Consider the following 17976-nt stretch of genomic DNA (forward strand, 5'->3'; position numbering starts at 1 on the left):
CAGGGTTATGTAGTCGTTGTTTAAATTGCGCTGTAGAATTGGTTACAGGGACAGGTTCAGGTGAAGCAGTGATGTTTTAATATTTTGGGTTGAGACTTTGCTCCCCAAGAGTCAGCCAACAGCTGATTTCTATTAATAGTAGAAGGAGGAAGATGAACAAGAAGAACAAAGGAGAAGAGAAAAGAAGATGGAAAGGCTTACCTTGGAGCGGGATTTGAAGGTCCTGAAGGCACCAGTTTTGAAGATGACCCTGTTCCTCTTACACAGAATGAAGGCCACCATGCCGATCACCACCATCAACAGGAAGAGTGGTGTCAGAACGGCCATGATCCACAGGTTGCTGGGCGGCGTCTTTACCACAGCTACAAACATATACATCTTATTCATTAGTATTTGATTGTGCGTTCAATTTCTCCTGAGCAGTTTAGCTGCTAAGAGACCCTTCAGTGATTACAGAGCGCACAAGACAAGCAGGAATAAACACACTACAACACTTTTTTCAGATCGGGTTGTAAATTTTAGCACTAGGCTTGAGAGAATAGTTCGACAAATATGGGAAATAAGTTTATTTGCTTACTTGCCGAGAGTTAGATTGACTGTATGCTGTGTATGGAGCCAGCAAGTGGTACAGCTTAGCTTAGCATAAAGACTGGAAGCAGGGGGAAACAGCTGGCCTGGTTCTGAGATTGGAAAAATCCACCTTCTTGCACGTATAAAGCTCACTAATGAACACCTTATGTCTCATTTGTTTAATCTGTTCAAAGGAGGATGTAATTTCCACTGGGGATGGGGGGGCATGCTCCCCTCAGTTTTCAAAATCCTAGTTTTGTCACCTTTTTATTTACAGTTTCAGTTAGATTTAAGGCTCGTGCAGACTACATGACTTGCTGTCTTGTAACATGAGTCTTGCAGTCGCTGTGGTGTTCACACTACGTGAATGATCGCTGACAGGGGGTCACACACTACACCAGCTGACAACGACTGTCACCTGACAACTCTATCTGGTCTCCAAACCACGTTTTGTCACGAAATTACACGAAACTAAACATTTTAAAGATAAAAATTATAAAGACAAAGAATATGGGTGGAAGAATGGGTTAGCAAACGCAGGTAGCAGGGATTGTCGGTACTACAGAGAGAGCTGGAGATGCCAGATATGCGGCTTGCGTCTGTGATCATTTGCCCCCGATCACAGTCCGACTCTCAGCGAGCTTGGCGACTGGAAAATAGGGCCTAAAATGGTGTAGTGTGAACCAGGCTTTACAGTACTCACTTCATAAATCTCTCTAAACAATATTTTCTTACTGTCCATCTGTCGAAATCCCGATGAGAGCAAAGAGGAGCTGATAAAAATGTGGCCTTCAATTAATACTGTACAGAAATTATATGAATGATTTGCAGACTTTTTGAAGATTTCCTATTACTAAGTTAGGCTTACTGTCTTCTGACTGTCTTCTAGCTTCATATTTAGCACACAGACATGAATCAAAGCAAATAAGAATATTTCTTTCTTTGAGCTCAGTTTGCCAAAGAGATGTGTTTTCATTTTCAGGGCCATCAAGGTAAACTAAATTAATTTTCCAAGAACATTGTGTTCAGTTTCCGGCTTGTGCATTGTTAGGAGGATCTGTGAAGGGCGCTGATTGTTTGTGGTATCTGTTCAGTTTGTTAATTATGCATTCCGGGAAATGATAGGGAGAAAAGGTGAGAGGGAACACTTTGTCCTATCCAGCAGCTACAGTATGAACATCCTGCTGAACATTTTCTGAAAACCATTTAATAACAAATATACACAACGTCATCTGAGTTAACACCAGATAAGGGAGGAAACACAATCTTTGATTTGATTTTGGGAGTTAATGCTTCATTGGATGAACAGGGAATTATGGAAATTTATTGAAATTTATTTAAAAAAATAAAAAAAACATATTCTAGCCAATGTCACGGTAAGCCAAGACTGTTGCGCTTGAGTTCAGCAGATAAGTCATAAGAGCATTTAAACTGGGAATGTTTGTGGCAGTGTGCTGTGCCTACAAAGGCTGCTGAATCAGAAATGTGCTCTATGACTCGACTGTGGGTCACAATATTACATAGGTGCTAATAGCTAAATGCAAAAACTAAATCTGTGTACATACAGTGGGTACGGAAAGTATTCAGACCCCTTTAAATTTTTCACTCTTTGTTTCATTGCAGCCATTTTCCAAAAATCTAAAAAGTTCATATTATTTCTCAGTAATGTACACTCAGCACCCCATCTTGACAGAAAAAAACAGAAATGTAGAAATTTTTGCAAATTTATTAAAAAAGAAAAACTGAAATATCACATGGTCATAAGTATTCAGACCCTTTGCCGTGACACTCATATTTAACTCAGGTGCTGTCTATTTCTTCTGATCATCCTTGAGATGGTTCTACACCTTCATTTGAGTCCAGCTGTGTTTGATTATACTGATTGGACTTGATTAGGAAAGCCACACACCTGTCTATATAAGACCTTACAGCTCACAGTGCATGTCAGAGCAAATGAGAATCATGAGGTCAAAGGAACTGCCTGAAGAGCTCAGAGACAGAATCGTGGCAAGGCACAGATCTGGCCAAGGTTACAAAAAAATTTCTGCTGCACTTAAGGTTCCTAAGAGCACAGTGGCCTCCATAATCCTCTAATGGAAGACGTTTGGGACGACCAGAACCCTTCCTAGAGCTGGCCGTCCGGCCAAACTGAGCTATCGGGGGAGAAGAGCCTTGGTGAGAGAGGTAAAGAAGAACCCAAAGGTCACTGTGGCTGAGCTCCAGAGATGCAGTCGGGAGATGGGAGAAAGTTGTAGTAAGTCAACCATCACTGCAGCAATCCACCAGTCGGGGCTTTATGGCAGAGTGGCCCGACGGAAGCCTCTCCTCAGTGCAAGACACATGAAAGCCCGCATGGAGTTGGCTAAAAAACACCTGAAGGAGTCCAAGATGGTGATAAATAAGATCCTCTGGTCTGATGAGACCAAGATAGAACGTTTTGGCCTTAATTCTAAGCGGTATGTGTGGAGAAAACCAGGCACTGCTCATCACCTGTCCAATACAGTCTCAACAGTGAAGCATGGTGGTGGCAGCATCGTGCTGTGGGGGTGTTTTTCAGCTGCAGGGACAGGACGACTGGTTGCAATCGAGGGAAAGATGAATGCGGCCAAGTACAGGGATATCCTGGACGAAAACCTTTTCCAGAGTGCTCTGGACCTCAGACTGGGCCGAAGGTTTACCTTCCAACAAGACAATGACCCTAAGCACACCGCTAAAATAACGAAGGAGTGGCTTCACAACAACTCCGTGGCTGTTCTTGAATGGTCCAGCCAGAGCCCTGACTTAAACCCAATTGAGCATCTCTGGAGAGACCTGAAAATGGCTGTCCACCAACGTTTACCATCCAACCTGACAGAACTGGAGAGGATCTGCAAGGAGGAATGGCAGAGGATACCCAAATCCAGATGTGAAAAACTTGTTGCATCTTTCCCAAAACGACTCATGGCTGTATTCGATCAAAAGGGTGCTTCTACTAAATACTGAGCAAAGGGTCTGAATACTTATGACCATGTGATATTTCAGTTTTCTTTTTTAATAAATTTGCAAAAATTTCTACATTTCTGTTTTTTTCTGTCAAGATGGGGTGCTGAGTGTACATTACTGAGAAATAAAATGAACTTTTTTGATTTTTGGAAAATGGCTGCAATGAAACAAAGAGTGAAAAATTTAAAGGGGTCTGAATACTTTCCGTACCCACTGTATAGTCTGTGTGTAAAAATGTAAATATATGTAAATATAAAAAGAGTTCCCTGTCATTGGAGTTAAAGGAATAATTTAACATTTGGCAATCCAAGAGCTACATGAGGAGATTGATACCACTCACATATCCATTCAGTAAATATGCAGCTAGAGCCACCAACGGGGCAGGTGATACATGATAATGCATTATATAACACTGTACAGTAAGAGAACAAGCTTACGTTCAGCCTGCACTTGTACAAAGTATCCCAGTGTCAGAGCCATGGTCTGGGAGTCCAGACTGCTGAGGGTCTTGGCAGCGCTGGCTCCAGTGACAGGGGATCCGTTCAGCTGGACGTAGTATGTCATCTCTGCAGGGTTCTTGGGACCGGGCAGTCGACGCATGCTCACCATCTGAGGACAAAGAAAGTGTCCAATATGTCAACCATTCTGTAAAAAAAGTTTTAAGTTTTAAAAAACTTTAAACACACTTTAAAAGTGTTTAGATGGCTTTGAATGGTCTACATACACTTACAAATGCATTACCATATCGTATTAGCTCTGGACTCCTTTGTTCAAAAGAATGTCACAGACATAGCTCATTTTAAAGAAACAAAATACCAGCACAACCTATCATCTATTGCCAAAATCCTTTATCTCTCCACACTGATTAAAAATCTCTGTCGTATCTACAGTGGCCCAATCAAAGTTCTGAATCGTCTAGGCTGCTTTGATCATGGCGAGCCATTTGCTGCAAGATGACTGCACTTGGGGAAGACACTCGAGGATAACTGAGTCACTTGAAAATCTCAATTTCCTTTCATCACACATCAAACACCTTTTTTTAATTTGACGAACACATCTCACGGTTTAATCAAGTCTAGTAATTTGATTTTGTCATAAAAAGAAGGGATGTGTTTTTAAATGGCTGGATGATTTCTCCCCCTTGCTACATTTTCTACCCCCCAACACCCCCCTGATAAGCCTCTCCCGCCTCCAATTCTGCAGCCATAAAACTGGTCATCTGTGACTTCCCATAAAAACTTGAGGGTGTGTACAGAACAAAGCCCAGGAGGAGTCAATCACTGGCTTAATTTGCACACAACAACAACACCGGGCAGGGAGATGACACATACAGAAAATATCACACACACAAACCGTTGTACGTCTGTGCTTATGAGAACCTTCAGTTCAAGTACACTAAATCCCTCATGTTCATCCCAAACTACTACCTCAGTCTAATGTTTATCTTGCCTGTTTTTAAATGACCATATTCGGCGAGAACGATACCAACAAAGACATGATATTTTCCAAAGCATACTGTGCCGTGAGTTTGTTCATGGTTTTCATTGGCAGCATTGGTTTCATTTCAGCTGACAATGAAGATCTACTTGCAGATTTGAGGCCTGTTTTAAAAAAATTATAATCCATATGAATTTATTTGCATATTTAGTTATTTATGTTTGAAGGTTTAATATTGTGTGGCATAGGTTTATGAACTCCCCTTCTTGATGGATTTAAAGATAGCAACCTTTTTCATGCAACAACTATTTGAGGTATGGCTACAACTAACAATTATTTTCATTATCAATCAGTCTGCTAAAAAATTTCTCAATCCATCAATAAATACACAGGATAATTTTTAAAGCCCAATGATATCAAATTGCTTGTTCTGTTCAACCAACAGTCTAAAGCCCACAAATGTTCAGTTTGCTATCACATCAGACGAAGAAAAGCAGCAAATTCTCAAAATTAAGACGCTGGAATTAGGGAATGTTTCGCATTTTTGGCTTGAAAACAAACCTCAGGGACTGATCAATTATCAAAATAGTTACCGTTTCTGTAGATCAACTACTCACTGCAGCTCCAATTGCCTATATCAGTTTTTCAACGCATGCTGATTTCTCTTTCTGTCTTATGTTTCGGACAACTTCCTTTCTGATCACTGCAGGCAATTACAAATATAAACAAATATAAAATCCTGGATTTTGGAGCTTTCTTCAACACATCACCAAGGAGAGTTTTCAAATCTGACCCAGCTCAGACGTGACAAGATGGTGCTGTCCACGGTAGGACTGCAACTAATGATTATTTTTGTAGTCGACTCATCTGTTAATTATTTATTCGATGAGTCGACTAGGCACGATTATTTTTGTCCCCCCCAAACCCTAACCCTAATTAAACCATTTAACTAATAAACTTCAAAATGTCTGAAAAGGACCATAAGAGTGTTACCACCTGCGAGGTGCAAGCAATTCTCGGCAGGCATCATGCAGAATTGGTTCACAACACCGGCACCGCTAACCTTGCGGGTGCTTGTGGAGCTTCTCAGCCCCCTAAAACTTTTGTAAAACTGCCAATATTCAAGTTCTACACAGTTGTTTTCTTCGCCTCAAAACCTCTCAAAAGTGTGATTAAATAGCGTACAAAACTTGTAAAAACAAAAAACCTTCAGCTATTTCTCCACTTCTTACTACTTCTTTGTGAGTTACAGTCAAGCAGTCATGGCAGACAGCGCCCCCAGCACTTCCTGTAGTGCATTGCAGTTAGAAATAAACAACCAGAAATGTTGTTAAAAGAAGATTGCTATCTCTCCCTAAAACAGCATCTTTGTAACGTTGCGTCGGCAATGAAATTTCACCTCAGCAAATTTTTATAATCAACGTCGTTGATTACGTCGACTAATCGTTGCAGCCCTAGTCCACGGTGCTGAATGTGAAGCTGGCTTGAAGTTTTATACCAACATTTAGTGTCCTCGGAGGATTAATCGGACTGACCCGGTGATAACTAACTTTTAATTGTAGGCCAGTGTGACATCTCCACATTTACTTGATGTATTGGCACACAACCTGGGACAGTGCATAGATGGTTTACAGAGGATGAATCCTGATTGGTCATCTCCAATTTGAACAAAACTATGTTTATGACCATGGTAAACATTACACCTGTAGGCTCTCACTGTTTTGTATTTTTGCTCCTGCTAAATCAACTTGTGTTGTGTTCTCTACGGACTACTGGAAAAATCACAGTGGATTCGACTACATCACACAAAATTCACTTTGACAGAATATGCAGGTGATTACCTCTCCGATTGAATGATTGATTGATTGATTGATTGATTGATTGATTGGTTGGTTTATTTTTCATGCTCTAAAGTTGAAATAATATCATAAACTATCACCCTGCAGATGTGAAAACTGTTAAAATAGTTTCATTTGGAAAGATGTGCAGACTGGTCCTTTTAAAGCAAAGAAATGTACAAGCATAAAGAGAATCTTGCCATCGCTACCGCTGGTATTACACACAATGACACACAAAAATCCTATTCGCACCTACCTGTACAGTATAACCCCCCACGGTGGTGGCCCGCCGAGATCGTGCTGCCCGAGAGCCCTGCCTGCCGGCCACCAGGAACAGCTCAGCCAGCCGCTGCTCCATCAGGCTGGCGAAGCTCTGGTAGTTGGCCTCCAGGGAAGAGCTGTCCACATCCTGGATCACTGTGAGCAGAGACGAGAGAGGACAGAAGAGGGATTTAGGGAGTAAAGAGGCGTTCAGGCATGCAAAGAGGGGCGAAAGAGGAGGCAGGTGAGGGGATGGTGGGGGGGGGGGGGGGGGTTGATAACATGAGGCAGGAGAAGAGCAGAGAGAGGGAATGGGAAAACGGGTGATAGGAGGGAATGTGTGAAGACGGAGGAGGTGAGAAAATATCAGAGGAAGATCATTTCAGGACAGTATTGATATTGAGGAGAACAAGGGAGGAGAGAGGAAAAGGAGATGAGTGGGATATTAGACAGCACTGGATGATCGTCCTTTTCATTTAAAAGCTGCTCATCCGGAAACTTTTATTACAGCGTCATCTCAAGCACACACGCACACAGAAATAAACACAAACACATATCGATGCACACACACACACACACACAGGTGCTTGCATCAACCTTGCTCCTGAGTGTTTTTCTTACTAGAGGCTATAAGTGAGATGGAGCAGTGGACACACTTCACACACACACACGCTTCAGCATCATTCACGCCCGGCCGTGATGTGATGTGAAGTGATCTCTCCCTCTGCCCCAGTCAGGAAGCTGTGAATTATACATCAATAGGTTTTCTCAGGAACAGAGCGGCTAAAGACACTCTGAGCACAGAGAGCACGGGCAGGCGGGTGAGGGAGGTAATACAGAGGAAAGGACAATGTAGACAGCACCTCTATTCTGCCGAATTGCACAACAGCGAGCACCGGGGCTTTTTACTAACTACTGTTTGGTCCAATCGATGCAGCTCCTGATTACCGCTGATCACCCAGTTGCACTTTTTGTGTGTGTGTGCAAGAGCAATTTACCTGTTATCACCCAATAGTTCTTGGTTGCCATCGACGTGTTGAGATTATGGTATTCAAGGGCTGAAGAGAGAAAGAGAGAGGAAGTTAAAGGTTTTTGCGTTTTTTATAAAGCCTAGTAAAAGACTTCTGCAACACCACCTGGATTTGGAGGACCACCAGTTAATAATGCATTTCCTACATTTCACACATAATTCCCTGCTCACCACTTTCCAGCTTTTTACACAACTTTTAACCCTAACACAAATTTAGCTTATATACGATTTTATAAACTTTTCATAACATATGGGTTGGATTAACCAGTTACGGCCCCTGAATTATGTTTTACATCTACATAATAAGGAAACAAATAAAGTGACATTGTGTTGATACAAAACATATCTGCAAAATGTTGACTGACAATTTATTTTATTTGCTTTCCAACAACATTCACTCCTACTCGCAACTAAAGCATGATTAACACTTATCATTGCTATGTTTAGGCACTAACATTTAAAAACAACCCTGTCATCAGACCCCAGTCTTTGGTGTCAAAGCGCTCTAATTCCATCCATCACAACCACCTCTCTGCAACTTCAGTGTGGTACAAAACACGTTTCCTTCATGGGAAAAATGTTGCCACTGAACAAACAAAACCATGGAACAACTATGTTTTCCTCAATATGAATCAGTAATTTCTGGAAGACAGAGTTACTGCAGACTACACATGGAAGTCATTAGAGACAAAATCTGAGGTTGTGTGTGTGTTAGGGCTATCCCCTAAACATCATTCGAAAAGTCCCTGAGTCAAATCCCTGTACTTGTATTTATTTTTTATTTGTTTAATTCATTGTCATTATACACAGAACACTGCAGGATAACAGCACAGCAGTCTATAAACTTTTACAAACAGAGTCTTGTCTTAGAAACACTTAAAACTACAAAACTAACTGTATTGGAAACAGAGAAGGGTGATGGAAACGGAGGGCAGCATGACGCTGGTACATCCTGTTCTTCTGCTGTTCAGATCACAGATAGTGAACAAAGGCATTGACGTAAAACTCATGTAGGCTGTAATATGAGTTTAGTGTGGGGCAGCTGGTGCAGATGCAGATGATCTGGACTGTTACTGTAAAAGTAAATGTCTGTATCTGTATAGCACCTTTCTAGTCTTTGTGACCACTCAGAGCGCTTTTACACTACATCACACTCACCATTCACCCACATTCATACACTGGTGGAACAGCCACCAGGGGCAATTCGGGGTTCAGCATGTTGCCCAAGCCACTCCTGGAGTGAATAATATATTCTTTATGATTATAAGTCATTAGAGATACTAAATTACGATCACGACTGGCCCCCTGTAGTCAGCTTGCTCATCAGGTGAAAACAGTGTTGTGACAGCTTTAACCAGAAAAGTGTTAAAATCAGATATGTTCAATCAAAGCATAGGTGTTACTACTACTATTTACAATGGGTCCCCGTAAGCATAACAGTGTAACAGTGAGTCAGCATGCACAATATTAGGAGCAGATTAATGTAATTCATTTTATAATTACACCTGTGCTTTTCCTACTGCGACATGCCAACACATATACACATATTTTGAGAAAAGGTCAAACTATGACAAACCTATTTACCCACAGTGAGACTTTTGGGGCCCCTGGGAGCCTAGAAGTCCATATGCCCACTTAGAAATCTTTGGGTAACCTTTTTATGCCCAGGTTTAGAAATCAAGGAAATTTGAACGCAGTTTGAAAAAGAATCTCCTCAGGTGGTACATTCTGTCGGAACGGAGTTTTGTGGAGGCATTCAGGACGTGACTCCACTTTCATGTTGATCGAGGTATTTCCGACACGTGCTAAAAAATTTATTTGGAAATTTTGATTTGTCTTAGTCAGACTGCTGAAGCCTCATATTAGCTGTAGCTGAACTTGCAGAGAATGCAGTTATGCACATAACAAAGATGTGAGTTGAAAAGGGGTAAAACTTAAAAATGTGCTAAATATGCCTTTTATTGGTGTATTTTAATACTGCTGATTCAAGTTTTGACGTGATTACTTTGATCAAAAGCCTGTTAGGGATCCATGGAAGCCATGAAAATGTGACAGATGTTTCTGTCCTGCAGAGACAGATCTGCAGAGGAGGAGATTTTTAGCAGTGGCCCTTGGCACGGATGATAAAATCCGATTAAACACAGCTTGTCAGGTTTCATTACCAACCTTTACTTTCTGACCTCTCACTGTCTACTTCCTCTATCCATCTACACCAGCTCTCACTTTCTTTCTGCCTGCGTGCCTCTGTACCTGCCTCATTCTCTACCTGTTTACCTGTCAGCTTCTTCATTTCCTAAAATGCCTGTTCCTTTCCGTTCAGCCGACTGTCTCCCTCTGTCTACTACCCATCATTGCTCCCTCAGTCCATCGCCCTCTTTCTGTGTCCTATTCATCTGTCAACCTATCTCTCCTTATTTCCCATCTGCCTGTTTCACCATCTGTCTCCACCTAACTCCTCCGAGCTGGCAGTCTGCCGAGAGTTGTGTTCAGCTTGAGTCAATGGCGCTGCAGCAGTGGTAGCTGTTAATACCAGCAAGTGTTTCTGCTATGCACTCTGTCTGCCTGTCTGCTGCCGCCTCCCTGGTGCCTGTACGTGAACAAATTCACATTCACTGAGCTTTCTTCAACTTCTTCAAACAAGCTCACATGAACACTTAAGACATACAGCACTGAAGTGTTAAGGATCAGACACATTCAGTACCCTTCAGAGAATCATTTCAATGGGCCAACGAACTATTCATTTTATTACCACAGCAGCTGGAAACTTTTGTTGCATAATTCCAAAAGAGAGAGAAGTAAAAACCTCCAATCGAATTATCAGCAAATGTAAGATGATATGTGTTATTCTAGATTTGTCCTACTGTCAACAAATCCAGTGACCAGACCTAAACCTACAATGAATTGTCTGTCTCTCAATACTTTGACTTCTCAACCCTGTCTGTGGCACTCAGTTTCATTTTTTAAAAGGCTCTAAAATTTACCAGCTGAGCACTGCAGTTTTTAGCAAACGTAACTCAAACAGGAGTAAACAACAGGAGGGCATTTGTTGCGCACTATTTTCAGCCATGAAATAATACACATTTGGTGCTCTAGGGAGTATTTCCAGCAGAAGGCACTACTTGGATTGTTAATAGTTGGTTTTTGTCTTTTCATGTCTTTCATTTGTTTAAGAAAAATAAAATATATAGTGTAATATAGTTTTTTCTGCTCTCTCTCCATCACTGATTTAAGATAGATTGAACATGTGAAAACGGCACATTTGCTTAGCAGTTGGGTAGGTCTTGTCAATGAAAAAATAAAGTGATGTGTATGTTTTAAGAGCTCAGTCTTAAGTGTGACCACAAGAAGCCGCAAGAAAGCCTCAAGATTATGGCTGAACGGGCTTGACTGACGGCTAATAATGAATAGGATTTTTGAGGCTGACACCAAGATTCATATTAGAGAGTTAAAAAAAAAAGAAGAGATAAATAAACATTTTTGATAAGGTAAGGTTTTTAACAATTGCAACCGAAAAATGTAAAGGGCAGGACATTTAACAGTTAAATGAAGAAAAAAAAAGGTTCACCACTATTTGGTACAAACAATATAATGTTGACACTGTTTCAAAGCATATATTGTATTTACATACATCAATTTCTTATAATTTATGGATTGCCATAAAGGCATACCAATATACCTTTGATGAGCTATTGTCGACAGACTTATCAGTCGGGCTCTAGCAGCCATGCACAGAGGAACACTGTTGGGTGTCTGCTCTACGCAAACATGTTCACACAGGTGCAATCAACACCTATAGTAGATAATTAAATTAAATTTAAATTATGTGGCTTATTTGTGGCTATCCATACATGGAAAGTACAATTCAAAACTTGAAACTAGTTGAAAAATTAGGAAAAGCTATTTATTCATTCTCAAACAGGATATTATGAACTTTCTGTAATCATAATATAATAATTTGCTGTATTGTTGGATGGGAAGTGGGAAAGTACTGTACATGTACTGTTTATCCTCCAGAGTACAGATTGTAAATGAATCTCTAGTTCAGTGTGGTAGTGCTCTCCAGTTAAATGGTTACATGCTGTAAACATGGAGGCAGCTGCCCACACACACTCCTCTGCATGTAAACAGATGGTGAAGGTCAGTATTCTGGCTGCTTTGATCACATGAGAATTTATCATCCATTTGTGCTCTCAATATAACCACAGTTAATGCATCTGTGCCAATAGATATCTGGACTAGTCACTGTTATCACTGATGTGTGTCTACTCACAGCCATTCTTCAGCCGATCATTAATTTACTCATCGCTTCATGTGATTCTGTTATCATTTGCTCATTGTTTTGTGATTAGTCAAGTAAGCTGTTCTTTAGGGACAAACAGAATTTCTCTGGTGATGTCAAGTGGGTATGGATGTGACCATGCTGTGGAGTGTGATGTTTTAGCCCTTTGGGTGTTGAGAGCACGCACAAATGGATAGTAATCTAATCTCACCAGGCTAAAATTAGCTCATTCAGGGGACATGGACAACAGATTGCCTATGGCATGATTCAGATGATAGGGGCTGTACAGCTGTTTGCCCTTTAAAAATCCCACAGATGGCATTTGAGGCTAGAGTGGAATACAAACAGAGCTCAAGTGGCTCATCTACGGGGTCTATGGTCTTTTAAGAGTCGGAGTCTAATTAAACAAACAATGCCTGTGTGCACTGCTGTAATAATTAATGTAAATAATCATGTCAATTATGATGTTTTTTTAAGCCGGATGGCAGATGATGTAAATAGTAAAGAATAAAAAAATACTCTAACTAGACCTAATTTGGCTTAAACCTACTGTAGAAAATCCTAATAGCATGTTTCAAAACAACACGGAGATGGGAATCCAAGTTTCCATTGTCAAAGTCCAGTTGTTTTTATGTCCTGCCGGCTTCCCTCTAACTTCCCTTCATGCGGCAAAAGGTCACACACATGGTCACACGAATTGTAAAAAAAACAAAACAAACTTATTCCAGTCCACAATTATGTTTTCTCTCTAATGTATCTGAAAAAGCAAATAAGTAGTATATAAATGTATTTTGTAGGAAGCAGGGTGAGAATGTGAAGCGCATTCTAAGCTGGAGGCCATAGTATAGTCTGCCTTCCTTCTTTACTTACACAATATAGATTAATCCTGAATTCCCCCTTTGAGAAGCAGGTCAAACATACGCTGAGTCATGAATCATGCATTGCCCTGCAGTGAACTCAATGGTTCTTAGCAGTCAGTGTTGTTGAAGGCAGCGTACATATGGCTGTGTAAGTCTGTCTCAGCCCAGCAGCACACTACTAGAGAACAAGCAGGACAACAACTGTTATGTAATGGCTATAAAATTAGCACAAAGAGCTTCCTAATGTCCAGTTCTGTGCTAAGAAAACAGACAGCATGAGTGGCCTTTTCACCGGGGAAACTGACTAACTAGGTTGGGTTAGGTCCTTTTCTGTCCCCTCTTCAGCTCCGAATACCTTTGTTCCTCTTGTGTCAATAATATAATCCTCTACTGCTGGCAGTCCTCCATCCTACCTCCAACCTCTGTCTGGAGAGCCTTTTAAAGAGGTGGTATTATGCTCATTTTCAGATTCAAAATCTTATTTAGGGGTTGTACCAGAACAGGTTTACAGGGTTTAATTTTCAAAATACACCATATTTTTCTCATACTGCACATTACTGCAGCTCCTCTTTTCACCCTGTGTGATGTACGCTCTGCTCTTGGGCTACAGAGTGACGCATCTTACTTGTACAAAATCTTTGTTGGGAGTTGTACATGCACAGTTCCCAGGTAAAGACTACTAGCCAATCAGAGAGCAGAGACGGGCGGGTTGTAAGAAACAAGGTAGTGTGATCCAAATCAAAGCCGCTTCAGACTGCGTCAGTAACGTAGCAGATGGTTTAAGTTACTCATAAGTCCACAACATCATTGTTCCACATCTTACCATAAACCACTACAAAAATCACCATATTTCAACTCAATTCTACATAAAAATTGGCCAAACAATTTGAACATTTGCTCAGTAGCTTTCACATTAGCATTATAGCTATAACTTTAGCTGTGTTAGCCAACGTTTACAACAACTCCGTACTTGAACAGTCTGTGAAGTTACTTTACCGTGTTTATTTTAAATATAATTCACAACCAATAAAGCATACTTACAGGTTGTGATTGTGAATTTCCAGGCCCAAACAGAGTCGGAGTTGCATCGCCTTTTAGGACTAAACGTTGAACTGTTGTCGGTGTTCTGACAATCTATGCTGCCTTACCGAAAAATGCTACCAAAGCGCAAATCGATAGACTCGACTCTACTCGGCCCTGCTCCGTTTTCCATTGCAGACAGTACCCAGAGATAGTGCGTAGCTTGTGTGTGGCGTCGCTATGATGCTATGACGACACCACACACAACTGCCGCGACGTAATGTTCAATGCAACACACACACCAGCGATCCACACAGCTTTCTCTTTTTTAAGTTAAAACATTTCAGCATTCCTCAGAATGTAAAGACAGATAAGCGGTAACCTTCCAGCTGTGTTTTCCTCTGCTATTGTTGCTGCAGCGGTCTGTGTGACGGCGAGAGCAGAGGGCTGTGTGAGCGGGCGGCTGGCCGGCCTCGCCAGTTCCTCCCGCGGGTCACAGCAGGCTTCCCCCGCAGCCACTTGCGGAGCTCCTCAACTCCGAAAATATTCAAGCACATTTTTGTTCTGCCATCACTTCTCGTAAAACTGTCAATATTAGAAATCTACACAGCTGATTTCTCACTTCAAAACTTCTCAGAAGTGGATTTAGTGATGAAATTACATACGAAAACTGTAAAATATAAAACTTTCTGTTGCTGGCCTCTGTCTGGCGCAGCAATGATGATGCAGTGAATAGTGACGATTCTCTCTGACCAATCAGCAGTCTGTCGTGTTTTCACGTTACATTTTAGTATCCCTCAGCTCGCTTGGAACCTCGATGGAGGTGAGGTGATACGGAAAAAAGTACCTAGAAGCAGGTACAACATTTCTACAATGGAAAACTAAAACAAAAGTTGAGCCAAAGGGCCTCCGCTCAGACTAGCTTGGTAACTCAATAAAGGAGAGGGGAAAAGCCAAAAACCATAATACCATCTCTTTAAGACTAAAATAAATCTTTGAACGCAAAAGTATTTTTTTAGGATTCAAGCTCAGCTCTGTACACTTGTTCCCTTCCTGCTTCTGAAAAGCTCAGAAAACACTTGGAACAGGGTTGTGGGCCCAGTTTCTATCCTTTTTGGGTTGTCAAGTCAACCTTCACAGCCTACAGCCTAACACTGAAGCTAAATAAAATATGGCTCCCTTACACTTCCTTGGCACATAAGTGGTTTAAGATTTTTTGCTGTAACAATATTTTGACACAAGACGTTCATGAGCATGTCCAAGTCCATTATTGTGTTCTTTACCTTCGAGAAATATAATGCAAAAGGTGCAAACATAATGATGCAACAGAGGAAGAAAATTTGGTCCTAAAAAGGTAGAGAGGTGATTAAAAGCCAAACAAAGATTTCTATGTCTAAAAAGTCACCTTTTCAACTATAAATGAACACTGACTTTAACAGAGAGAGCATCTCTCTAGTGTGTCAGAGGGAGCTAAAATAACACCCATTAGGACAACATAATGTCAAGTCAGTAGAATGTCAGCACCGATCCTCTGCATTGTACTTCAGCGCTCCTAAATGTCATTTTGGATGAAACTCCTGAAATGGCAGACAGACATAATGCTGTTTTGATAAGCTCTGACATGGTGCATTGACTCAAAAAGTGTATGTGTTACTACAGCATTTAGTTAAACATTGCAAATTGGATATTTGTGTTAAACAATGCAACTGTCAGGTCCACGCTGCTCGTCCACAGATGAATTGCTCAGTTTCATTTTCACTTACAGCCCTCTGTGAATAATTACAAATGCATATAATTGTCCTGCAGTGCCTCTGAGAGGATGGCTTGGAGGTACATCAAGTGAATGAGTATTAAGCACCCTGACTGAACTCTAATTTGTTGGCTAGACACCATTAATTCTGGGTTAGACAATGCTAAGTCTTTGTGTGTAGCCATAAGAGCAAAGCAGCCCTTTGTTGCTGGGATTGCTCAGAAAAGAGCAACGAGCGAGGGATGAATTGTTCAAGAGTAGTGATGCCAACTCATGTAGCTGCTGGCTGCGCAAAATATTCAGACAAGTTGCCAGATGACCTCGTTTACTCATTTGCATATGAATATATTTGGCCTTTCATTGTATGGAAAGCTCTGTAATCATCAGACCTGTTTGGATTAAACACTGAATTAAATACTACAAATGTATGTTCACCGGCATAAACCAGACTATCAAGTGAATTGGAGGGCCAAACTCAAGGGTCAATTTATCCAAATATCAGAAAACAAATTTTCTTGCTTGCCTGCGGTAATCTAGCAGTAAGACTGTAAGCTAGCAAACAATGGATGAGGGATTTAAAATAGTTTTATGCTTTATGATGAAAGAAACAACACTTTTGTTAGAAACAAATAATGCGTTTTGGGGGAAACAGTTAGAGAACATCAGAGGAAACCTTTCACAAGAGTTAATTTGTTGGCTACAGTACAGAAGCTAAAGAATGACAGCACAAAGGCAGCCAATTAACCAGAGAGCTGAGATCACACTTAAACATATTTATCATTAATTAGATGTGATTAGAAACGTCCTCACCACAGCTGTACCTTAGGACCTTCAGGTGCAGTGTGGTTTTACTTACGCTGAGCGATGACCAGGGGTGGGTAGAACAGAAAGTATCCCACAAGCTCGGCGGTCAGCTGGTTGAGGAGGCCGCTGGAGATCGTCCCGTTAAGGATCGCATCCTGGTTCTTCACCACGTACACCAGGGAGACTGACGGAGAGCCCGGCTCCTGGGACACACTCTGGATCTGAGGAGAAGCACAAACACACAAACACATCAATATTTTATTTGAATCAACTAATCAAATAAGTTATGTTCCCCAAAAGTACAATATTAGAACGATTTTTCAATTCTTAATGTATATCAAACACGCAAACAGGCAGCAGCGGACACATGCATAATTCAAACAAACATTCATAAAGAAATATCCAATAGCATCATACCAAATGTCTAAGATGCCCATAAACAATGCATAACAGAGCTCCAGACACAGTATGACACTTTGAATGAACAATGTTTTTTTGCATTCTATAATAAGACCTGTGTGGCGCTCTGAAAATAATGTGAGTCATCATAGTAAAGTGGATGATGATCCGAGATACGAGGAATTCCCATCACATTCTTCCATGTGCGTTAATATTTCAGAGGATGAATTATGAATGGACCCTATTTCTGCCTCTGCTTGCTGAGACCTACTTTATTATTATGATGCTGTGTGCATGTATATCCTGCAGTCATGAGAGTACCTTGACAGCCACAGAGAAAGAGATAGAACATGAGAAAGAGATAATGAAGCAGAGAAGAAAAGGAGGGGAAAAAACCTGAAAGGGTTCAAACATAAAGTAGCACTGTAGATGAATGAGCTTTCAATATGTCTCCAGAAATAGATCATTATATGCCACTACAGTCACCCACTCCTTTAAATGTAAACTGCTACCAAACCTGTCATTTGTGACCTTTTATGTATTTTATGTCTTAATTTGCAGTAAAGCCCTTGCACAGTGGAACAGCAATACTGTGGTCACAACGTAAAAAATTGTGTCCAGAATTTTATCTAGAGCTTTATTATTCACATTAGCCTGATTAGCATGCTACATGCAAACATGTACATACTCTGCATTTTGCACTAAATATAGCCTCCACGAACCCCTGTCATACCTCCACAGTGAGC

General features: G+C 40.9%; 1 protein-coding gene across 1 annotated transcript in view; it reads right to left on the reverse strand.

Moving 5' to 3' along the window:
* LOC119893063 (olfactomedin-like) overlaps positions 1-17976 on the reverse strand; it is a 28230-nt gene that overhangs the window by 3106 nt on the left and 7148 nt on the right. Inside the window, exons 6-10 of the mRNA XM_038704990.1 lie at positions 16884-17052; positions 8087-8146; positions 7084-7244; positions 3990-4161; positions 202-362 (exon numbers count right to left, since the gene is read on the reverse strand). Coding sequence (XP_038560918.1) covers positions 202-362; positions 3990-4161; positions 7084-7244; positions 8087-8146; positions 16884-17052 — 723 coding nt within the window. The remainder of the gene's footprint in view (positions 1-201; positions 363-3989; positions 4162-7083; positions 7245-8086; positions 8147-16883; positions 17053-17976) is intronic.

The sequence above is a fragment of the Micropterus salmoides genome, unplaced genomic scaffold, assembly GCF_014851395.1.
Source record: "Micropterus salmoides isolate LMB-PRFRI ecotype aquatic unplaced genomic scaffold, ASM1485139v1 Ms_hic_scaffold_8, whole genome shotgun sequence".
Classification (NCBI taxonomy): Eukaryota; Metazoa; Chordata; class Actinopteri; order Centrarchiformes; family Centrarchidae; genus Micropterus; species Micropterus salmoides.